The sequence below is a fragment of the Pelodiscus sinensis genome, chromosome 1 (assembly GCF_052426305.1).
Source record: "Pelodiscus sinensis isolate ZL-2025 chromosome 1, ASM5242630v1, whole genome shotgun sequence".
Lineage (NCBI taxonomy): Eukaryota > Metazoa > Chordata > Testudines > Trionychidae > Pelodiscus > Pelodiscus sinensis.
The window spans coordinates 101799640-101824967 of NC_143052.1; the positions used below are offsets into that span (position 1 = coordinate 101799640).

Consider the following 25328-nt stretch of genomic DNA (forward strand, 5'->3'; position numbering starts at 1 on the left):
GAAAGTATTGCTGCAGATAAGAAAGCAAGTGACTACAAAATGAAAGCAATAAAAAAACTAATAACGAGTGCCTGAATACTAATCTGCCTTCAGGAAGTATGATTCCATTCTGGTGATTTAACATGATTTAAGAACAGTTGATGGATTAGGAAAAGCAGTGTCTATAGTACGGACACTTGATTAGCCAGGTGATTGGTTCTTCAGAGGTGCTTTCCCTTAGCAATAGTAACAGTACAGTTTAAGGAGAGCCGTATGTGAAGCTCACCCAGAATCATGAGACTGCAATAGGACCAAGTCTCCCATAGCAGTAGCCAAGAGGTAACTTATTTGATAAAAATAAGACTTCCAGTTAATTTTAGATTGAATTTTGAGAAATCATGTGTAAATAAGGGACACTGACAGTGCAATAAACAGCTAGACAAACCTGTTTTTAAAATCAGTGTTTGTAGCAGTCCCAGGGGCAAAGTTAGAGGACAGAAACAAGCATTCAATGTATGGTATAGTTATTTTCCCTTGTAACAAAGTCCTGTGGATGTGATTTCATCAGCTCTGAACTCCTGCTGTTTCTGGCAGAACACTTGCCTCTTGGGAAGTCTTATATACTCCACTGCATACTGCTTCAGGCATCTATCTGCATAACTCTCAAGAGACACGTTTAGATGAAAGACATCTCTTTAAATATCAAATTTAAATTTGATCTCGGTACACAATATCCATCTAGTGAGATCAGGAAGACTAACGCTAAAAATATTATTCATGTGAAGCAGAATGTGTCCATGAAAATGCTCTCTCTTTTATTTATGCGACCCCTTCCAGTTGTCTCTCTTTTTCTGACTATATTTCTGTAAGTTTCTTGTGCCAGAGTTTATGCTGACATGTACTAAACCTGAAAAGTCACATTATTTTAGGCTTCCCAATAATATAGCTCATAACTCTCAGAAAGGATCATCCACTCTTCAGAGACAACTGTCTTAAGAAAATGTCCCTTTGGAAGCAATCATTTCAAATCCCCCTTAAAATTATTATAGGAAAATTGTCACAGACAGTATGGAGATGATATGGGACTCAGGGTATGTCTACACTACAAAGTTAATTCGAACTAACAGCCGTTAGTTCAAATTAACTTTAATAGCGTCTATACATACAAACCGCTAGTTCGAATTTAATTCTAATTTAATTAAGCGGAGCGCTTAATTCGAACTAGGGTAAACCTCATTCTATGAGGACTAACGCCTCGTTCAAATTAAGTAGTTTGAATTAAGGGCTGTGTAGCCACTTAATTCGAACTAGTTGGAGGCTAGCCCTTCCCAGCTTGCCCTGGTGGCCACTCTGGGCCAAACCAGGGAAACTTCTCTGCCCCCCTCCCGGCCCTGGAGCCCTTAAAGGGGCATGGTCTGGCTACAGTGCTTGTGCCAGTTGCAAGCCTGCCAGCACCCAGCCAGCAGACCCTGCACCTGGCACGGCATGAGCCAGCCACCCGCTGCCACCCAGCCATGCGCCTCTTCCCAGGACCAGGCTGGCAGCTCACAGGAGCCTGCCCGGGGCCGCAAGAGGCGGCGCCCGCCTGGTCTAGTGCGGAGAACGTGGACCTCATCCAGGTTTGGGGGGAGGCCTCCAATGTCCATGACCTCCACACTAGGCACAGGAATGCGGCCGTCTAGGACAGGATAGCTGCCAGCCTGGCCACCAAAGGCCACATGCGAACCCAGGAGCAGGTTTGCATGAAAATCAAGTTGGTCCAGTGAGACCCCCGACCCTGAGCCCTGAGCTTAGAACATAAGAATGGCTGAACTGGGTCAGACCAAAGGTCCATCTAGCCCAGTAGCCTGGCTGCCGACAGCGGCCAGCACCAGGGTGGACCGAAGACAATGACCAAGCGATTTGTCTCATGCCATCCATCTCCATCCTTCTACAAACAGAGGCCAGGGACACCATTTCTATCCCCTGGCTAATAGCCTTTTATGGACCTAACCTCCATGAAATTATCTAGATTCTCTTTAAACTCTGTTATAGTCCTAGCCTTCACAGCCTCCTCTGGCAAGGAGTTCCACAGGTTGACTACACGCCGTGTGAAGAAGAACTTTCTTTTATTAGTTTTAAACCTGCTACCCATTAATTTCATTTGGTGTCCTCTAGTCCTTATATTATGGGAACTAACGAAGAACTTTTCTTTATTCACCCTCTCCACACCTCTATCATATCCCCCCTCAATCTCTTCTTTTCTAAGCTGAAAAGTCCCAGTCTCTTTAGCCTCTCTTCATATGGGACCTGTTCCAAACCCCTAATCATTTTAGTTGCCCTTTTCTGAACCCTTTCCAAGGCCAAAATATCTTTTTTGAGGTGAGAAGACCACATCTGTACACAGTACTGAAGATATGGCGTACCATAGTTTTATACTTCCCCTCCTCTTTCTTCCCCTGGCTTCCTCCCTTCCAGCTCCCTCCTCACAGGTTTCCACCTCCCCTCTCCCACCCTCTCTCTTCCCCACTCCCACCTCCTTTTCCCAGTCTCCCCAGAGGTTAATCCCCCCCCCCCAGTTTTGTTAAATTAAGAGAGTTTCTATTTTTGAACACACGTGTCCTTTATTTTTTACATCAGGAAGGGGGGCTAGGGAAGGGTAAGTGGAAGGAGGTGAGGGAGGAATGGGGCATTAGCCCCCGATGGGGAGGACTGGGGAGGCTCTGTGGTCTCCTCACAGTGGAAGCTCTCCTGCAGGGCCTCCTGGATCCTGACAGCCCCCCGATTGAGCCCCCCCCCCGGATGGCAGCCTGCAGCAAGTGCAGCCGGGCTGATGGCCGAGTACTGTGATGTGCCGAGTGTGGGCACTCAGGGCACTCCAAGACAGGACTGCTTTGCTGTCCCTCATCGATGTAGACAAGCAAGCGGGGAACCCTGAGAACTGCCTGTCCGGGGTGGGGGGTCGGGTCCCTTTAAGCACAGCCCTCGGCTAGCCTGAGGCAGCAGCTCCACACTCTAAGTCCTAACTTGATGCCCTGCCGGCACTGCTTCCGGCCAGCCTGAACTTCGGTTCAGTGTCCACTCAATGCGGACATGCTATTTTGAATTAGCAAAACGCTAATTCGAATTAGTGTTTAGGTCTAGATGCACTAATTCTAATTAGCTTAGTTCGAATTAACTAATTTGAATTAAGTTAGTTCAAATTAGTGCTGTAGTGTAGACATACCCTCATAGAGTACATGATAGACTCCTATCATTTTATTTTGTATTACAGTAGCACAGGTATGGGCAACAAGGAATGGTGGGTGGGACACAGTAGTAGCCCTCCTTCACCTCAGTGGGTCACAGCAGCCCGCGACCCACTGGGGTTCCACCTGCAGTCCCCTAGTCCCCCTGCCTGCTCCCCCTCTCCCACATGCCCCTCACGCAGCTGAAAGTGCTGGGAGAGAAGGTGGAGGAGTAGGAAGTGTGGGGCTCTAATGGCATGGGGTGGGAAGAGGCACGTGGAGCTGGGGGCAGCCAGGAAGTCTGTGGGCTGCAGGCTGCCCACCATTGCACTAGCACCTAGAAGTCTGAACTGATATGAGGCCCCATTGTGCTAGGCACTGTGTATGCACATAATCAGAGAAAGGCTTTGGCCCAAACAGCTTATTATCTAAAGAAAGATGAAGGGTAGGAGAGGGACTACTGTCACAAGGAGGTGAACTGACTAGTACAAGGTCACACAGCAGGTCAGTGTATTAATGTGCTTCCCATGCAAACTTGTTCATATCTCTTAGATTCCCATGTCCAAACTTGTAGTATCTATTAAATGTAGAAACCTAACTCCTGTCTCTTACAGAGCTATAAAACAGGAGTTTGGTTGTGAAATAATAACAATAGTTAGCTCCACATATAGCACTTGTCATCTATAAATCTTAAAACATTTGACAAATTAGGTTAGCATCAGTATTCCAATCTGTAATATAGGGATAATGATCCTTACTTAATTTGTGAAGTGTAGTATAGAGAAGTGAAGGGATTTGCCTCAGGTCACCCAGCAGGCTGGGGACAGAACCCAGATCTCCTACCCATCTAGTGGACTATCTGCAGGGCCACCCTGCCTTCAAAAGCAGCATTTGGTGGGTTCCCACTTACAAACTTTGAATACTGTGGACACTGGGATTTTCAGATGAACTTTTGAGATTTTCTGAATTGTAGTGTGGTTCTATAATGATCCAATGTCTCAGCCATCAACATTGGTCCAGGTAAATAGGGCTTTTTATATTTAAAAGAAAGAACATGGTTACTGTCAGGATTTAAACTGGGTCAGACACGTTTTATAACTTACCATACTCTTCTTGTCCGCTTTTTGAATCGTGTAGCCCGTAATGGCAGCGTTCCCATTGTCCTTTGGCGGCTGCCATGTTAAAGCAACATTCTCTCCCCAAACATCCTCAATTGTTACAACGTGCGGTGGGCCAGGGCGATCTGTAATGATGATGTGGCATGGTCATCTTTCCATTAGGCCTGCTCTCTGTTTCTCCCTCTCAGAGCTAGCTATGTCTATATGCAATCTTGTACACAACAAACAATGCTAAAAAGAAGGCTGCAAGGTCTAGCACTCAAAAGTTAGGAAATGCCAGAATTTAGGTTGCCCGTGCAACCTTTACTTGGACCCCATTGGGCATACATGTTATGGAAAGGTCTTCAGTTACCAGGATCACATACTATTTTGGCAAAGTTCTGAGAAAATGAAAACGTGATCTTATAATGAGGCATTTTCAGGCAACCTTAAATGTAGGCTGTGATACCAATTTCACCTAAAAGATGTATATAGATCTTGTATGTAATTTCCCAAGTGTCTCTCTTTTTTCCATCATAAAGCTTTTAACAGCCTTATGGTCTCTTCCAAGTCATGTCTGTGGAAAAACTAACTCTTGCTACAATAGAGCTGTCTCAGATCTGACTGAATGTCATCCAAGTCGTGAAAGTCTTCAGTGATTCAGACAAACATGGAACATAAAAGACCCTTACAAGAGTGAAGTACTTTAGGATTCTACGTTGTTCAGGCTGGCTAATGACAGTTTGTACAGAGGTCCCCAGTTACATTAGCTGGGGACCTGGTTCAGAATCTCTGGCCAAGTGATCTGATGTAGAAAGGTACCATTGTAGAGGAAGCTGTAACTGGAAATTTGTTTTCCACAGCACATTGGTAACATATTTTTGGAGTCTGCTTTGCCACAATACTTTTTTTTAAAACATACCAACTACTTGAATATCTATTGTAGCTTTGTCCACCAAGTTATCTACTTTCACTTTCAAGTCGTATTTTCCAGAGTGGCTCCTCTCTGCCTTTCGGATAAAGATGATAGTATCGTTTTCACTGTTGCGGATGTTAATTTGGTTCTTGTCTACAGACGCACCATTTTTCTTCCAAGATACCTTTGGTCTTGGTCTTCCCTGTTAAAAAGCCATGGAACAAATGAAGTGTGCTGTTTGGAAGGGACAGAAGTGTTAGGCTGTCGCAAAGAATAAAAATCTTCTTGAACCAGAATGACGGAAACTCTTTGAAGGAAAAGCAGATAACCCGAAACACAAGGCAATTCAGAGGCAGTCAGGTGTGCTTTTACTTATTTTTCTTCTCAATGTAATGAGCAATATTAATTTTATTTTCAGAGGTTATCAGAAGCAATTGCCCCAGGAGAATCACAGTGTGATGTCAACAGACACTAACTTATTGATTATGCTGTGTCACTACCAGAAGATTGCCCCTGTAGAACCAAGAATTTCAGGAGTACTGTTTAATATGGTAAACTCAGCTCTTTCAGAGTATTTGGGTGAAGTATATACATCAGGCCTGGGCAAAATACCCTCTGTGGGCCAGATCCAGCCCACCAAGCCACCAGACCCGGCCCGTGGACACAGTGGGGAGCCTCAGGCAGACTCGCTGCTTGTCCCCCACACACTGCTGAGAAAAGAGGCTGTTGCAGGGCTATGTTTGAACAGCTGTGAGCCCAGGGGAGGGAGGAGAGGCTTCATGCACTGCCCTTGCCCCCAGCACATTCCCATTGGCCAGTTTCTGGCAACAGTCAGACTGAGAACCACCCTCACTCCTCCTCCCCCCCCCCAGGCTTGTAGCTGTTCAAAAATCATGTGGCCCATGCAGCAGTGTGGGAGTGGGACAAGCAGGTAAGTCTCTCAGCCAGAGCCTGCCTCTAGCACCCCAACACTTTGCCCTCCCCACCCCACATAACCCAAACTCTCTGCCCCTTCTTGTCTCCATATCTACTCCCAGGTCCTGCACCCCAATCCCTTGTCCTAGGTCACAGCTCCCTCCTGTCCTAGGTTGCAACCCAAACCCTCTGTCCTCCCTTCTGCACCCCTACCCCACATAAGCCAAAGCCTCTGCCTCCTCCTGCCCCCATATCCCCTCCCAGACCCCGCACTCCAATCCTTTGCCCCAGGTCACAACCCCCTCCTGCCCCAGGTAACAGCCCAAACCCCTACACCCTACTCCCCTAACCCAGGTCTCAACTGTCTCTTTCACCCAAACTTCCTTCCAGACCCCACACTTTCTCCTGCACCCAATCCCTTATTGCAAGCTCCATTCAGCACCCAACCTCCATCCCAGACACCGCACCTCCTCCATAATATAGAAGACCGTAGCCCTTGACCACTTTCTAAATTCTTGGAGTACCCCTCTCCCATCAAAAATTATTGCCCACCTCTGGTATACATCACACAGTAGTACTGTTGATTTACCAGAAATAGCATTTCCTACAGCTCATACTGTGTCCAACAGCTGCATATGTACACAAAGGAAGAAGAGAACATAAGGTTTGGACACAGTAGGGCAAGAACTCTGCAGATAATTATTACTGAAACAGCTAGCTTCAGATTGTGTTGGGAGTTGGTCAGGCTATGGCTCTGCCTCCAGCCAACAGAGTTAACTAACTGGAACAGAAAGTGCATGTTGCTCGTGTACTCTGAGGCCTTGTTGCACAATGATTCTGCGGGTTTGGTGAAATTCCCCACCACTCCCACAGCAAGATAGTGAATAAATGTCACATTCCAGCTCTAGAAACCATATCTAATCATTAGATGTCTATTGCAACTGCTTTGTGTTGTGCTAGTGATTATCTTGTGTGTAATGGCAGGTCTATCTTGGAGACTATGGGTATTCTGTGGACCACTATAGACAATGGATCAAACACTGTTTGCTAGTTATAAAATTCAGTCTTTGGCTGAGCACAGTCTGATTTCAGAAGGCACAGAAATGACCACCTTGACTGTTCATGTATGTCTGCTCCTGCTTAAATTAATGTCATGCAGCACCATAGTCATATAACATGCAGTTCTAACAGCAGCAATATAAGAAAAATAAGCATTAATAACTGTGTCTTTATTTCTCACCTGGAAAGGAATAACAAGATTCACAGTTTCTCCAACCCTTCGAATGTAGGTTTGTTTTAAGTGTCTTGGTAGACGAATCTTTGGAGGTTCTAAAAAATAAGGAAGTGTTTTTGTGTTTTGTTTTTAATGGTGGTATTGAATTCAACAATGTTGGTGAGCACAGATATTTGTAACATTAGAATCTATGATATACATTTCTTGAAAGTGAGTTGTGGACAGGATGCTTCCATTTTTGGGTTCCTAACTTAAAACACCTTAAGGGCCTTATTTTTTTAGAAAATGCTAAGTGCACTGATAGGCTACTGAGTAGATCAGTGACAGACTCTGTTAGCAGCACCACAGCTTGGCTGCTGTGACACATATGCTTTTAATTTATACGTGTCTTACAGAGTTTTCAAAAGCATACATGGCAGAAAAGGCTGGAGCTCGTTGCAGGGAATTAACATTCTGCATGTTAAAAAGACGAAGGGCCAGATCCTGCTTATGTTAAAGCCCTTCTGTGCTATTCCAGTGGTTCAACAGGTCTTTATAACTACCCTATCTGTCCATCTGAGGATACTCCTAGCATAGGAGAGGGAGTGTGTCAAATGTCCAGAATGCTGCTATGCTTTCCTGATCTCTATGTCACGTATTGGCCCCATGCATATTAAAATGCTGTAATTTATGCTGGGCCAAAACAGCCTCCAGCAGTGCCATGGATTGGACAATGGTCCCAGCTGGATACGAAGATATTGGGGATAACTAACTTCAAATAGTGTGAAAGTAGTTAATGGATAACAAAGTGAATTTGAATTGATGGTCAAAGTCAGCTTTACTGTCTAGCTTTTGCATTTCGAATCTTGCCTGTCTGATCACTGGTTAGCAGCATAAGAAGGGAATGAGACTGTGTGTGTGTGTGTAACTGTATCTGTTTGGGTTACTGTTGCTTCCACTTTTTCAGAAGATGTAAAAGCAAACTGATAGAAGTGGCCACCTTTCACCACTGTGCCTGTAGCTTGTTTTAGCCAGCATGCAGTGTTGCCAATTCTTACAATGTTATCACAAGTCTCATCAGCTTTGATGTGCTATTTGTTATTTTTAAGCCCCAGCTCCTAGAGTTACAGGAGTACTTGAAAATCACAGCTTTCAGTAAAAGAAAAAGCACACTTCTAGACTTCTTGACTGTAGAAAGATGCTTGGAAACATGAGACCCCAAATCTGCCCCCCTCCCTAACCAGAAGGCAAATAAAAACACATCAAAATATATTATTTCTAAGGTGACCGCATGCTTTTTGAATGCTTGGAGTATGCAGTATTGTTTTGGCATGGCTTCAGCATGTGACTATATTCTGCGGTCTCCAACTTCAAGCGCCAGTTACAAAGAAGCAGCATCATGAAAGCTGAAAGTGTGTGTATGGGTGAGAGAAGAGATAAATAATGGTGTATCTTACCTACAACTTCCTTGACTAAAATAGGTTGTGGGTACAATTTAGGTTCACTGGGACCAGCAGCATTCACAGCTTTTACTCTCACAAAAATTCTGGAATCAGTTGGCAGGTTCGGGATGGTGAACCTTGTTTTGTCCGTCAGTTCTGGGTTAGCTACTATCCATTCTTCCGCTGGTTTAGGAAAAAGAAAAAGAAGGGGGAAATTACAGAATTATAAACGGAATCACTTCTCCATCAAGAAAAGTTACAGTAAAGTGAATAACTGGACAGAAACTGTTGCTGATTATTTAATTCTCTGTGAATGCTGTTATAAAATATTTATTTGGATTAATACAGAGATAATAAGCAGGGAAATGTTTCGAAGGATAATCATCATTATCTTTTTTAAAAAAGATTAAAAAGTAAACACGTGAACAGTAATTACAGAATGTAATTATGGAAATCCATTAAAAGTCTATTAATAAAATATAGCAGCATATTGAGTGTGGTTTTCTACAGCAGAGTTTCTCAACCAGTGGTACGAGTACCCTTAGGAGTACTCGAGAGACGTCTGGGGGGTACGTCAACACAACTGAAATGTGGAGAAAACCTGTATTTTTGTTTTAAGTTTTATAGCGTTTTATTATTTTTGTACTTTTTACATGCAAGAATTTCATCACCCACCCAGCTACGATTAAGTTCTTTAAACAAACATGTTGCAATGGTAGAAAATTTTGTGTATGTCTGAAAACTGTAGGTACTGGGGGTACTTATAATTTTTTTTTAATAAAAAAAAAGGTTGAAAAACACTGTTCTACAGCACTCAACATTGGCCTAATTCTGATTTTGTTGAAGTCAGTGGGAAATTTCTCATTGATTTCAGTGGGAGCATAGTTAGACCAGCCCTGAGCACATTTTTAAAAATCCCATCTGTCACGTATCAGCTGATAGTAGAACATAATTACTTATTTATGAAGTGATAGAAATGTAGCCGTGTTAGTCTGGGGTAGCTGAAGCAAAATGTAGCACTTTAAAGACTAACAAGATGGTTTATTAGATGATGAGCTTTCGTGGGCCAGACCCACTTCCTCAAATCTGAGGAAGTGGGTCTGGCCCACGAAAGATCATCTAATAAACCATCTTGTTAGTCTTAAAGTGCTACATTGTCCTGCATTTTGCTTTATTTATGAAGTGTCAGCTTTACTGTGACTGCTGCTTCATTCGGGAGACAAAATGGTTCATGGACAGGGTTTAGGATTAGCAATCAGAGTTCTGTTCCCCAGATCTGCCACCGACTATCCATAGGTAGGTCACCAAAGCTCTCTGTACCTCAGTCACCCATTTGTATGATGGAGTCAGTGATAGTTACGTACAATTGTATATTGTTTTATATGGTCTAATTATATTGTTAGCTCTAATGCTAATTAATGAAGTATTTGTTATTTAGGTACTTTCACATTTTAACAAACAGGGCTGCCATGAAAGACAAAAGGACAATTCTGATCAAAGTTTGTCAGATGATCCCAGTGTTCTCAGTGCTTTCACCTTGCGGTAATATTGCCATACATCATTCATGGATCTATTGCAAAATTACAGATTTTTAGAGAAGCCCAGGTTACATAGGATACGGTTTTCCCCATCCCTCCCTTTCTGTCCTCCCAAACTGGATCACTGTAAGTCCCCTAGCTTTTAGACCTTCAGAGTCAGATTTCTATAGTAACAAGACTAGTTATACTGCTATAAACTCTAGTGCACTGGAGAATTACGGAAGAATATTGGGATACATTTTTATAAGGATGGGACCCACTCTTAGGAAGGGATTAAACTTTTCCTTTCAACTAACACAAGAGGGTTGAGGTCAGAGGCGTTCAATTTCCTGATTCTTTCCCCATCCTTTGAATGTTCCTAGATTTTTCTGTGGATAACCAGAGTTGTAGGTTCTGGAGGTTAATGCTTCTCCCCCCACAACCCTCCAAGTCAGTTAGGCTCTCAGAAATCGGTCTCTATATAGATAAGAAAGTTTTATAACCTTCATTGAATACTGTACCTGCCAGGTCTAAAGTTGCCTCCACCAATTCACCACACAGATCTGCCGATATACCTTGTGAGAGTCCATCATTAAAATTAATCAGACACCCACTTTCACACAGGAGAATTGTCAGTGGTTAGCATTTCCTGTTAGTAATTATGCAGAAATATGTACTGCTCCCTGAAGATTCAGGGAGTTTGCAGGCAAAGTGCATCTGGAGTGAGAAACATTCACCAGAGTAAAGCGCATATAAGTAGTATTCTTCCAGATAAGCAGAGTAGTTTAACTGGCTTCCTTCACGGTCTTCTACAACCGAGGTGTCACCCACAAAGTGAGGGGAAAGAATGAAGAAAAAAGAACCACAGCTGACACAATCAGGATAATTCAAGGACGTTTTTGTTGCACTATCTTCTCTTTGTGTCAGGTCCTCATTCTTCTTCACACCACTTATTTTCGGTCTTTAGCTCTAACCCCCAGCCTGGTTGCTTTGTGCCTGAATCTCTCAATGAACTAGGAAGTGCACCCAGATGAGCATCCCTAGAGAAAAACCCTTAGTGGTTCCAGAAAGAGTTTTGGTCCTTAACACTGAGTGATCAGTTTGCACTCAGGTCGGAACACAAACAATGCCTAATCATATCTAGCTGAACATCTTGTCCCTCAAACTACATGTGAGTTGGCAGAACAGGACTTCTTCTGAGGGCCAGATGCAGCTTTGAAGGTGGTTGGGAGCTATTATTCAGGATGACTGTGGCCCTGGAGATGGCTATTGGGAGAAAATAAATTATCTTCTGGACTGTTCATGGTGCTCAGGAAAAGGTGGTAAGTGGGACAGAAGAAATGGGGTGGTGGTGTTTTGTTTTTGTTTTTGTTTTGTTTTGATTGATCACAGCCATGAAAAGGGGAAAAGGAGGAGGAAAAAAAGTTGGGGATGAGAAATGGAGCAAAGGAGAAGGAAATACAGTACAAAAGAGAAGACAACTGAAAGAGTATTGAGAGAGGGGAGTTCAAAAAGAATAGAGTGAAGGAGTGAAAAAGAGAGAGATCAAATCTAACTGAGGGGAAAGAAAGAAGAATAGCAGCATTCAGGAAAAAAATGTTAATTTAAGATAACCCCGAAGGCTGCATTTCTTTCACAGCTGTCCGGGCCATAGACTCATGGGCTCTGTAATTCCCACAGTTTTAAAAAGGCCATTATTTTGGAACAGGTGCATGCTGGTGGGTGAATGGGATAGCAAGGATCTCAGCCAATTCAACTGAGAACATTGTAAGCTGCTAAATTGCTAGCTAACTTTTCAAAATAGACCGAGGTCTAAGTGTTTGCACAGGTCTTGTGCTGATCGTTTGCGCAGGAATGATTTTCACCCGTTGACACCAAAAACGTATTAACTAATCCTGAGATGACACAAACAACTAGGTCAGTCCCTATATTACTGAGGTTTAATTCCTCCAGGGATGATGATGTTTCTCTCCCCACCAAGGTGTGAAAGGGGGAAAAGCCCATTTTTGAAGGAAAATCAAGTTGGATATTAAAGGCTAGCTCAGGGGCAAGATCTCATGTTCAAATGTGTTCCCTATCATCACAGTGCAAGCCCAAGGCTTGGTAGTCATACTAATGCTCCAATTCTGCAACAGGTACATGTGGATGCACCCTGAGAAGTACAAGGAACCCACTGAGGCCAGTGGGTCTCCGAATGGCCACAGGGATCCATCTATGTGGATTCAATTGCAGGACCAGGCCCTAACTAGTGAAATAAAGAGTTCTAGGGGTACAAATCAATGCCTGTGACACGTATAATCTATATACCTTTATGATTTTTTCCTTCTCCCTACTACCATCCTATGATTTTTTCCTTAAAAATATGATTTAAAAAACTCTAATAATGCCACAGTCAAGGGCAAGAAAGAGACAACATACTACTGAATGGATAAATGTGAGGCAGGCTAGAAAGGCAGAATCAGACAATACAAAGAGTGACAGATGAAAGATACAGTCATAAAGGACCTTGAAATTTAAAAGAATTATTAAACATTATAGAAAAATTAGTCTGAAGGACAGCAAACACTGGAAAAGAGTGAAAAGAACACTCAATGAAAGAAAAAAGAATACACAGTAAGTTAAATAGCTATTTATTTGTATTTTCTATAAAGCTTGCTTCCTAAATGTTATGGTTAAATATATACATAAATAATTTTGATTGTGTATATATATAAATGTATATGTATATATGTGAGGCATATATAGAATATACAAACACGCACAAAAGTCTATGTAAAATACATTGTAATCATTGTATTTTATCAGAGGTGGGTAACACCAAAATGACAGATTCAACTGTCATTTTGTTGTATCTTCTTATGTTTTAAACCTATCTGAAAGAAAAAAGTAAAGAATTTGCTCTGTTCGACAGGTATACAAAGATCTTTGGACTGCTGCCACTTTAAATGTATATTTGGAAAATTCCTCTCAATACTATTGCTGGTACTATCATAAATAGTGTATTTAGCCTCTGATTAGAGAGAATTCCTTGTGCTGTTTTGCACTGAGCTACTGTACCGAGACCAGAGGGTCATATTAGATCCCTGATTTTCCTTTTTTTTTCCTCAACACTTCTATTGACTTCAATGAGAGCTATGTGTGCAGAACAAGGGTATAATGTACAGAGACTTTTAAATTCATTAAGTCATCAGTTGGCCTCCTAGGGCAGTGTTTTCTACAGAGGGTATGTCTACACTGCCACCGTAGTTCGAACTAGGGAGGCTAATGTAGGCATTCGAACTTGCAAATGAAGCCCAGGATTTAAATATCCTAGGCTTCATTTGCATGTTCCCAGGCGCCGCCATATTTAAATCCCGGGCTTCATTTGCAAGTTTGAATGCCTACATTAGCCACCCTAGTTCGAACTAGTGTGGCAGTGTAGACATACCCAGAGTTATTAATAACATCCATGCCGGTGCATTTGAAATACCATAGGAAAATATGAGGTCTCATGCATGTGCTTCATTTAGAGCTAGTACTGCTCTTTACAGACCTTCCCCCATCTCCATCCCTCCATACATGAAGGAAAACCTTTCCTTCCATTGTTGTGTTTGCCTTTATGTCAACTGTTCAGGGCCTCTGAGCTTCTTCAGTTCTTTTCCCTGCTCTTTACGGATTTCTGGCCCAATTTTACAAGGTGCTGAGGGCTTCCTCAGAAGTACTGAAAGGCCTTTGCTCCCACTGTCTTGATTGAGATTTAAAGGCACTCAGTACCTTGCAGGAGCTAGGGATTACTCTGGGGATGTTTGAACCCCCAAATGCTTTCCTGTTGTGGACCCTATGTTCTGTGCTGCATAGCTCTTGCCTTTAGGCTGAATTCTACAGACTGTACTCATGAAAAACTCCTGTTGATTTAAAATGCCCCAAAAGACTTTCATTTGTAGAGTCTTGTGTAATATGGCTATTCTAGTATTTAGATTTACAGTATAGCTAACATCACATGCGGTTAAAATTAAGAAAACCGCACTACTATTCATCATAATGTCCATATTTTCTGGCAGAATCATTCCTGTGGGTGCCTCAGAATTAGTAATTTTAGATGCCCACAATAATTGGAGTTTGCTTATTCCACTGTGTCAAGTTTTGCTTACCCATTCCAGATGTGGCCAGCTTTCGCTGCTTTCTGTAACCACACTCCATTTCTATGTCCACTCATAAGAAAGCTTCTATGTCATGGGGAAACACTGAGGTTTTGCTATTTGATCACTTTACATAGTAAAACTGCTAGTTGTATGATATATAAAGTTTGCAATTCATTGTCCCCTCTTACTTTCTTCCACTCATTTAATTTTCTCTCCAATGTTTCCACCTTTACTCTCCTTCTATCGTCTCATAAACTTTTATTTCCAAGTGAAAAATCCTGTGTGTGAACACTTCCAAATGCAGGGGGCAATCAAAATCCAAATCTTAATGTTGTGGCTTGGACCATGTCCATTTGGTATCATAACACAACCACAGGGCTGTCTGTCCTCAGTGTGTGAAACTGGCACACAAGGAAGCCACTGTTGATTCCAAACATAAAGAAACCCTTTAGTTAGTATTTTGAACAGTTTAGACTGTCCAAGTCTCTATGAGAGAACAAAACAAGTCAAATGTGATTTTCCAATTTTCCCCATCTGTCAATTAGGAGAGTCATTTTACTTGCTTTTCTTTTTTCAGTCCATCCAAATATTTAATCTCTCTGATGTGGCCATATTTCATGTCCTTAGGGAGCAAGAGTGCAGCAGAAGAGTTCCTGAATGACAAACATCAGAACAGTTCACAACCCGCATGCTACTAGACTAACTGGACGTTGTTTTGAAAGACCAAATCAAATGTAGGACAGATAGGTGTACAGTAGTTAGAAAGGAGCCTGGATGAAACCCAATAGCTTGAGAATTCTGGCTGACTAACTTTTACCTCAGAACAGGGGCAGTATTCTCTCGCGGAGAAAAGGTGGGGCAATGCTCACCTATTTTAAGCAGTAGGAGCATGCCATAGTTGTTGACACTTACTTCCTTCAAAGCAGTACTCTATAACATAGCCGTCTAAACCTGCTGCTCCAATTTGGTCTGGTGGCCGCCATTTCATTGTAACAGTGGTATCAGTTACTCCATCAACTGCCAGGAGAGTTGGTGGACTGGTGACAGCTAAAAATAAAGAAAACATTTGTATTAGCATTCAAGCGCGCACTTGTGATATACAGCAAGTGGGAATCTTCTAATTGCTCCCCAAAGTGGCAACACAGATTCTAGGACATAGATACCATAGAGTTTAAGGTTTTATTTCTTACCTTTATAAAAGGCATGTGTTTTATTCCATCCCATTACAAATTATTAAGATACACCTGCTCAGTAAATAAGATGTAGGCCCTCCTGTATATGCTCCCAGAACTTCCATCTAACGTGCTCTAAAGCCATGATATGTATTTAGAGACATGAGAAGATACTCAGACCACAGTATAGTTACTCTCAGAAGAGCAGAGGACACTACAGAAGCAGTGTTCTTCCTTATGCTTCCCAGGATTCTAAGTATCCTCTGTGCAAGGCAGCAAACCCTCGTTGACAGAGGTAGGTTAAGATACATTAACACCCTGGGCATAAAGAACATTTGAACCCCTCCAACTCTCCTGGGAGCAGTTTTGTTCAACATTTTTATTAATGACCTGGATGAGGGGATGGATTGCAGCCTCTGCAAGTTTGTAGATGACACTAAGCTAGGGGGAGAGGTGGACAAGTTGGAGGGTAGGAATAGGGTCCAGAGTGACCTAGACAAATTGGAGGATTGGGCCAAAAAGAATTCTGATGAGGTTCAACAAGGACAAGCGCAGAGTCCTGCACTGTTACAGACTGGGGACCAACTGGCTAAGTAGCAATTCAGCAGAAAAGGACCTGAGGATTACAGTGGATGAGAAGCTGGATATGAGTCAACAGTGTGCCCTTGTAGCCAAAAAAGCTAATAGCACTTTGGGGTGCATTAGGAGGAGCATTTCCAGCGGCTCTAGAGAAGTTATTATTCCCCTTTATTTGGCATTGGTGAGGCCACATCTGGAGTATTGCATCCAGTTCTGGGCCCCCCACTACAGAAAGGATGTGGACGCATTGGAGAGAGTCCAGCGGAAGGCAACCAAAATGATTAGAGGGCTGGAGCACATGATCTATGAGGAGAGGCTGACGGATTTGGGCTTATTTAGTCTGCAGGAGAGACAAGTGAGGGGGGATTTGAAAGCAGCCTAGTCTTCAGCTTACTGAAGGGAGGTTCCAAAGAGGATGGAGAGAGGCTGTTCTCAGTAGTGACAGATGGCAGAATGAGGAGCAATGGTCTCAAGTTACAGTGGGGAGGTCTAGGTTGGATATTAGGAAACACTATTTCACTAGGAGGGTGGTGAAGTACTGGGATGGGTTACCTAGGGAGGTGGTGGAATCTCCATCTCTAGAGGTTTTTAAGTCTCGGCTTCACAAAGTCCTGGCTGGGATGATTTAGTTGGGATGGGTCCTGCTTTGGGCAGGGGGCTGGACCCGATAACTTCCTGAGGTCTCTTCCAGCCCTGGGATTCTATGATTCTAGGGGTCAAGGACACAGTTCCAGGATCTCTGCCCCCCATTTCTACACAGGTTCCAATGTTCGGCAGAGGGCCCCAGAGTGGCTGTGGACCTTGGGCATAGGCCATTAATCTGCCACTGACAATGACATAGAGAATAAGGCACAATGTGTACTATAGGTAAACTATGTTTATTAGAATAATTTAGAAACACCTGTCTTTCCACAAAAGGTACCAGGATAGTTTTTGGGACACTGTCCATCATGTCTAACCAGGTTGCAGTATACTAGGATAAGGGCTCTTAAATGCAAAGATATTACAAATAATAAATAGGGTATGCAAAACTATTTACTATATGGCTAGTTTATCCTGGCGAAAAAAAGATGCTGAAACCCTGTTGCCCTTCTAGGGAACTAACATGGAATGGCAAATGGAACAAGGGCTGGAACTCAGGACCTCCCTAAGTCTTTATCTTAGCTCTGCTGCCTAACCTAGGGTGTGTCTAGACTACCTAGTTTTGTCGACAAAAGTGGACTTTTGTCGACAAAACTATACCAGCGTCTACACTACCGCTGAGTTCTGTCGACATAACAGCGACAGAACTCAGCAGTTTTGTCGACGCTGGTATACCTCATTTTATGAGGCATAACGCCTTCTGTCGACAGAACTCTGTCGACAGAAGGTGTTATTGCCTGTAACACTGCGTCCAGACTACGGAGTTCTGTCGACAGAACTCAATGTGTCTGGACGCTCTTTGTCGACGGAAGTTTTGTCGACAGTATCTGTCGACAAAACTTCCGTCGACAAAACGCGGTAGTCTAGACGTACCCCTACTGCGTGATGTTGGCTAAGTAACTTTAACTACTTTACCCCATTTTTGGCTGATATCTCTCAACTTACAAATGTGTTGTGAGGGTAAGATTAATGTTTGCAGTTTTCTGAAACTGCAAAGCACTATGCAAGTGCTAAGTATTATTACTAAAGGAGTAAGCTTAAAAGAAACTCAGAACTCAACATGAAAATATTGACATTTGATTTCTGGCCATTTTTAAAATTAATTTTTCTAAGGAACACCTAGAGGGATCAAGATTGTCACCGAACCTATTATCTAATGAATTCTGTCCACTAGTATGTCTTTAGATGTAAAGCATCCCCTTGCTTCACAATGCAAGCCAAAAACTAGGACTGTTTGATATGGTTCTTTAAAATTTTATATACAAAGCCAATTTTTAAATGAGCAGATAGTTCTATATTTTTGTTTACTCACCCAAGGGAACAAAAGGCTTTGAGGGCATACTTGGTTTGGAAATTCCTACTGCATTGACAGCAAAGACACGGACCTCATAAGCAACACCTTCTATCATCTTCTTTGGTTCAAATGTTGTTTCTTTACACAGGTCAAAATTCAGTCTCATCCACCTGGAGCTTTGTTTCTTTTTCCTTTCAATGAAATACCCTATGGAACACACACGACTGTGTTAACTTAAACAAGGGACAAGCATTCGTAAAATCCCATACAAAGCCAAAACAAATGCCATCTTTTTGACTGGCCAATACCCCTATTCTGGATTCACATTCCCTTCTGACCCTTAATGTTTTGCCAAATATTGCAAGCTAGGCTCTTCTCCTCCAGTTGCAACCACTCTGAATCTTAATTTTATAAGATCAGAGTATTAAGCTAATGGTGATTCAGAGCCCAGGCCTACCAGTTTCTGCATACTTCTGGTACCCATTTATTGCAATACATTGGAAGCTGCTCAGCAAGACATGGAACTGTTCCCTAAGTCTGTGCTAACTTACAAATAGAACAAAGCTTCAAAGTTTGGTGGTTTATAACAATATGCCAATTGTCCACCAACTCAGTCCTGTAATAGTGGTAATTTAATAACATTAAATGATGGTGAGAATGGTCTTCACATCTCAAAGGATCTGTAACCCAGATAGCTAAGAAACCCCTTCTTATGGAAGTAAACAGCTCTTGCTGTTGATTTCCAAGAGTTGAACTTCCCAGGACCAGAGAGACTGAGTGTTTCAGTACAGGGTCCATTTCTTTGGTGTTCACTTCCCTTGGCCATACTATGATACCACCAAACAAAGGAAATGCACTTACCTAGGAGAGGGGATCCTCCGTCATAGGCTGGAGGTTCCCAGTTCATAATACACCAATCTTCACCCACCTCAGTCACGTTTGGTGCTTCAGGAGGGTCAGGAATATCTGTTGCAAACACAATAAATGTATCTTTTAATTAGAAGAAAACAAACCGTTAAAAAGTTTCTCAAAAATGAAATAAAGGAGCAGGACACAGAATGCTGTAAAATAAACAAAAAAAATCTTAAACTGCAACCAGGCTTTACCATGACAGCAAGACTAGAAGCAGCTTTTAAAGGCAGAATAAACATGTTACAATAATCAAGTCTGGAAGTCAAGAAGATACAGTTATGTAGTGACATGGTGGGAAGAAAACTTCAGAATACACTGAAGATGAAAATCCTGTCCTGACCACTATAGGATGGAATTGGGCTTTAGTGGTCATGTCAAAAACAGCTTCCACTTTGTGAACCCATTCACAATTTGGAGCAAATCTCTTCATAGAGAGGAGAGATGATCTAATACCTATGCTATGGCTTGTGAGAAACCACTTCAATTCCGTACTCTGATATAGGTGATGTGTGTGAACTTGGGCAAGTCACTTATTTCTCTGTGCCTCAGTTCCCCCTCTGTAAAATGGTGATAAAAGGACTGTTTGACCTTGCATGGGAGTTGTGAAGATAAATACAGCAATGGTTACGAGGTAGGCCAAAATACTATGGAAATGGGAACCACATAAGTAGCTTAAACAGCTCAGATAGCTCATTAGAGAGGATAACCCCTGCACATAAGGTAGTTAAGGTGTTTCTCTCACCCTAGATGTGATAAGTCCATTTTAGGCTCCAAAAAAGTCTGGCTAGATACAGTGGTTCCTAAATTTTTCGCCATCACGCCCCCTTTTTGATTTTTGAGAAATTGATTTTTGATAGGCTTTAGAATGCCAAACTCTACGAGTTGGGTCACAAAACAGAGCAACCTGAGGGCACCATAAATTGATATGAAAGACTCATATGGGGCAAAAACAAGCTGATTATAGGTGGGGTATTTCTTTGAAAAGTACATATTGAAAAGTGAAGCAGATACGATAAAAATCCACCCTTTTAGTGCTGTAGCCTTGTGCATGAGAATGACTCACCAACCACCTTGATGTTGATCTGAGCTGCATCTTCTCCAGCCTCATTCTTCAGCATTATTCTGTATTGACCTGAGTCATCCCTCTCGGCTATATCAATTACCAAACAGCTACTATCCGGGTAAGTTTCTGCCCGTATTCTGCCACCTGTCTCCATGATCCACTAGGAATCAAAGTAAGGGGAAGGGAAACAGCATTTTCAGACTCCAGAATAAGAATGGACAAAAATAAAAACCCAAGTACAACACAGTACACTGAAAAGGAAGAAATCTGCAAAAGAACAACGGGAATGAGCTTTACATCTAAAACTCAAAAGTTTCAGCTGTTTACTGGGCATAAAAGGACAACAAAATAAGGGACGATGGGTCAATCATGACTGGATTCTTAGCCTTGACACTCCGATAAAAATTTACCAAGGAATACACAACAAATTGCCCTTGTGGCTCTTACTGAAGTCATTGAGCACCATATGTCCCCATCTCTGCATTTTGCTTTTAAAATATGGAGATGAGAAATTTGGCTTGTTGGAACTATGTGGTCACAGATAGATCGATGTGATATTTTTGCATTGTGTCACCGTAAGACATGCACCTGGCTGCTTGTTTTTCCCTACAAACTGGAAATTCCAATAGCTTTGTCAAGAACTATTGACATTTATAAACATGGGCTAAGTTATGGCTTTTTTAAAAAATCTTGCAACATTTACAGTTTTGCATAAATAGTGTAAAATCCAGGTGTAGCGTCTGTGGTTTTGACTGTGTTATGTTTAAAGTCTCACACTGTTTGAATCCTGCTGAGGCAGGTGGCTTGAATCTGTGAACCAAAACCCACCAACATTTCACAGAATAGAAACTGAAAGTCTCAGAGAAGCAGGCTAATAAGATAAATCACTTTAGAACTGCCATTGTACTGTGTATCTATGGTTCATCTAGTTTACAGGAAGAACAATTTCCTCCACTGCAAGCTTGTGTTGACACAGCAGATCAGATTAGATAATGGTTCTTTTTAGCCTTTTCCATGAATCTACTAGAAAAGCAGTGTACATTACACAGGTAGCACAGTTCTCCACATGAGCATGGAGACTGGGTTTTTCTTTCCAACAGAAGCATGCACTTCAGAAGAGGGAAGGATTGTGTAGGCTACTCTACACTGTATTTGATGTATCACTGCCTTTTATAATGTAGGTATTGATAGGCAATTTCCTCCATCTGTATAATTGTAGCTAGCTATCCCTTGTTTCAAAAGAACATGAAATGGAAAATATCTGTCTATCTATCCACCTATGTCACTCTTCTCCTTGGACTCAGAATTACCAAGATACAATGTAGTTGAGAAAACGTCCCCTCATTATCCTTTGCCAGAGTGAGAGCCATAAAATAATTAAAATAGATTGACTCACCATGCTGAAAACTATTTCTGATGAAAAAGGCCCTTGACCAGACTGCATAATTATGTAATATAGTAGCATGAGAAGTTAGTAATACCTTATCCCCTTTACTCCACATAACTTTTGGAGTCGGCTCTCCAGAGATGGGGATCTCAAGTCGTAGTTTGTTTCCTGCTACCACTGTTACTGTGTTATCATCACCAAGACCTTCCAGGTGGAGCCTAGGAGGATCTGAAAATTCAGACATTGCCAAATTCATTATACTGAGAAGCACATTTGGGTAAGTATAGTGTCTTGGGTATAGTTTTGCAACATAAGGCCTATTATACTGAAGAGAAAAGTGGTCCAAACCACTCTAACTTGGATTCTTCACTGAGATTTTTAATATAGTTCAAACATCTTCCAGTGGAGGGAGGGAGGGAGGAAGGAGAAAGAGACAGTCTACCCCACTATCTTTCATTCACCAGCCACCCCCAAACATCCTCCAGTGGCCCATAGCAAGCCAATAATAGGTCACTGCCACTCTGTTGTTCTTATCTTGCCTCCTCTCTCTCCCTGATACAAGAACTGTATGTAAAAAATACAGGTAACATGACATTATATGAAAGATGTACAGTTTGACAAAACCATTGCTAATTCTAAATGGTTAGGATTTGGCTATTAATATTAGGATTCATAAACCAGATAACAGAGAGTTATTAAGGAGACAGTCACTGTGATGTTTTACTTTTGTTTGAAAAACTGGGTTCATGTACAAACTAGGTATTTAACTGATTAAATGTATCTTGGTTAATAAAATTAACCATCTAGTGATTGCTTAATGTACTTGGCATGTAGAACAAACTGTACCTGTACCACTATTCGGCTGTGTCTAGACTGGCCAGTTTTTCTGGAAAAATCAGCCGCTTTTCCGGAAAAACTTTCCAGCTGTCTACACTGGCCACTTGAATTTCCGCAAAAGCACTGACTTCCTACTGTAAGAAATCAGTGCTTTTTGCGGAAATACTACCCTGCTTCCGTTCGGGCAAAAGTCCCTTTTGCGCAAAAAGGACCAGCGTAGACAGCTGAGATTTGTTTTGCGCAAAAGTGCATCTAGATTGGCCACAGACGCTTTTCTGCAAAAAGTGCTTTTGCGGAAAAGTGTCCATGCTAATCTAGACTCTCTTTTCCAAAAATGCTTTTAATGGAAAACTTCTCTGTTAAAAGCATTTCCGGAAAATCATGCCAGTCTAGATGTAGCCTTGTTGTATAAAATAAGTTGGAAAAAAGTATCAGAATTCAAATGGGATGTAAAGTCAAAACACTGAGGAACACAACACTGCATTCTGCTACAATAATGCATGCTACATAGAGGGCCAGCACCAAGTGTTTGAAGAAAACTCTTAATACTTGATTATTTTTAAGCTTAGAAATTCAGCAGGGGAATCTTTCTTGGGGCATAAGGGTCTTTGGATCAGGCCCTCAAATCATAACCAGATCATGATTTCTGACAATTTCCCTTGCATTTTGTCTAAGTAAAAACTCTATTTTGCGAATTGGAAAGTGCATGTCTGTTTTGAAGAGTTTCTGACCAAAATTTTGGATGTAGCACCCAGTGCTCCCTTTCCGCAGTCTAAAAAAAATGTTATATCTGTAGATGCATCACGCACTTACCTATGACATGTACTCTGCACGGTATGTTAACTTTATAGGCATCTGGCACAAACATATAATCACCTTCGTCATCAACAACGGCACTTCCTATAACCAACCTGTGGATTCTATGAAAAAGTAAAAAAGAAACCCATTTTAACTATATTTTGTAGACTATGCAGCTAAAAGGAAGAATTATTATTACAACTCAAATTACAAGTTCACCAGGTCAGCTACTGTATGCTACATAGCGTTTTAACTGATTAAACTGGTAGTGATTAGAATTTGATTTTCTTGAGAAGGGTATCGTGGAAATTAAGAATAGTCAGGACACAATGCTTTCTGTAGGATCATGGAAATGGAAAATTACAAGGAGTGAAATTTATTTTACTCAAGTGTTTTGAGCCACTGTCTGTTGGATTGCAATTAGAACTCTATGAGAAAATTTGATGCCCCTTTCCCTGGAACTAGGCCCTATTGTTGTTGGTCCTTCCTTGTGACTCTGAGTTTTTCTGATGGGACCCACTCTACTGTCTGTCTGTCCCTGGAACCCAGTGTCAGGGTGGGCAAGAAAGGTACTCAGATATGTTTGGGCTTGTCTTCTGGTCTGGCTGAGCCATGCTCAGGGCAGGACCCAACTTGACAGGTGCAGGATAAGTGGCTTTATACCACCTTTTTGGCCCCTACATCCAATCCCAAGGATTCTAGGGGCTTCAGGTTTGAGTAACAGCAAGCCTATTCTATTGCAGGCCAATGTAAGGGTTTGTTATACAGTTCAGGTTTGTTACAAGGTGCTGTTTACATTGGGATGGTGGAAGAATGAGTAGAGTCAACATGGTAGCTTTACACCACCCAAGAATTCTCCTACACACTAAAATGCATATTTGGAAATTTCCATGTGTTGACACAGTGCAAAGGAAAAATACTGTGGAAGATCTGGCCCTTTACCTTTTTTTTTTTTTAAATGAAGAAAATAGTAAACACATTCTCTGGAATTAGTCCAATGTTCAGAACAAATTTTAAATACAAAGGGACCTGATAAATGCACGTAACTTGCACTGGTTGAGATGTGACTTCTGTGCGCAAAACATGGAAATGGAATAGAAACAGTAAAACAGAAATCCGAAAATGTGTTTTTCTATCATTTCTAATAATGGTTTTGATCTTACTACTTAATGTCCCCCAATAAGTGCAACACAGAAACTTCAAGTGTAGTGGAATGTAGGTATCATCAAAATATTTCATTATGGCCAGGCCCACTAACATGGGGGGAGCAAAGGGCAGCTGCTACAGAGCCCGGCAATTCAAAGGGACCCAAGGCTGCTGGCTGCCACTGTGGCAGTGGCTGGAGCTAGGAGCCCTTTAAATCGCCAAGGGAGCACTGCGCCTCATGTTCTACACAGCTCTGAGGTGCTGGGGGAGGGGGACAGCACTGCACTCCAGATAGCGCTGAAGGCTGGCAGCCCCAGCCCTGCCTCTTCCATCCAAGGCCCCGCTCCTTCCGGGAGCACGGAGCCAGGTCCCCCCACCTGGCCTGCAGAGGCTGTTGGCTCCCCTGATTGTGGCTTATCAACAGTCTTGAGTAAACTGACTGAAATAAAGGGCCAGGTGGTGGCTGATGTCTATTGCTCTTTTTGTAAGGGCAAATATAAATATCTATGAGGGGGCTGAATGTGAGGGATGTAAACATATCAATGGTGCAATTCACACTTTGGCATCACCTGATGTCAGGCTCTCGACTGCAATCAATTCACATCTCAAGACACCTACCTTCCTTTGTGATATAGCTTCACACGGTCACTAGCTTGAACAAGTTGCCCATTTTTGTACCACTTCCCTTCTATGTTCTCAGATATCTCACACTTCAGGGCAATTTCTTTCCCAAGCCTCACAGTCTGGTCTGTGAGTGGCTGCATTATCTTCAGTGGTCTCACTTAGGAAAAGAGAACCATAGAAATTAGTGCTAATAACCATTCATGATTTTATCTGTGAGCTGCCAGTAGCAGTCATAATCTGAACATCAGACAGGCATCCCTGTGATTACTGAGACATAAAACGCTCAAGGCTAAATACTAGTAATATGTACAAATCTGAGTTACGCTGTGAAACATTTAGCTTTTGATTGTTTCATGGAACAGTGACTAAAGTTCTTTAATTGCGTATGTTTTTGAAAACTGACATATTGACTGATGGTACAAGAGACTTAATTCCTTCTGTGGTTCACAACATAGGCATGGAATGGGA

The 25328-nt window shown here is 42.0% G+C and overlaps 1 protein-coding gene across 5 annotated transcripts in view; it reads right to left on the bottom strand.

Annotated features, from left to right (window-relative positions):
* MYBPC1 (myosin binding protein C1) overlaps positions 1 to 25328 on the bottom strand; it is a 111495-nt gene that overhangs the window by 18089 nt on the left and 68078 nt on the right. For all 5 annotated transcript variants that reach the window (XM_006138047.5, XM_006138048.5, XM_075939289.2 and 2 more), the window contains 11 exons: positions 24855 to 25017; positions 23106 to 23212; positions 21550 to 21683; positions 20069 to 20228; positions 18955 to 19059; positions 18112 to 18300; positions 15319 to 15453; positions 8784 to 8951; positions 7354 to 7442; positions 5205 to 5400; positions 4289 to 4428 (listed from right to left, as the gene is read on the bottom strand). In XM_006138047.5, the coding sequence (XP_006138109.3) occupies positions 4289 to 4428; positions 5205 to 5400; positions 7354 to 7442; positions 8784 to 8951; positions 15319 to 15453; positions 18112 to 18300; positions 18955 to 19059; positions 20069 to 20228; positions 21550 to 21683; positions 23106 to 23212; positions 24855 to 25017 (1586 nt within the window). The remainder of the gene's footprint in view (positions 1 to 4288; positions 4429 to 5204; positions 5401 to 7353; positions 7443 to 8783; positions 8952 to 15318; positions 15454 to 18111; positions 18301 to 18954; positions 19060 to 20068; positions 20229 to 21549; positions 21684 to 23105; positions 23213 to 24854; positions 25018 to 25328) is intronic.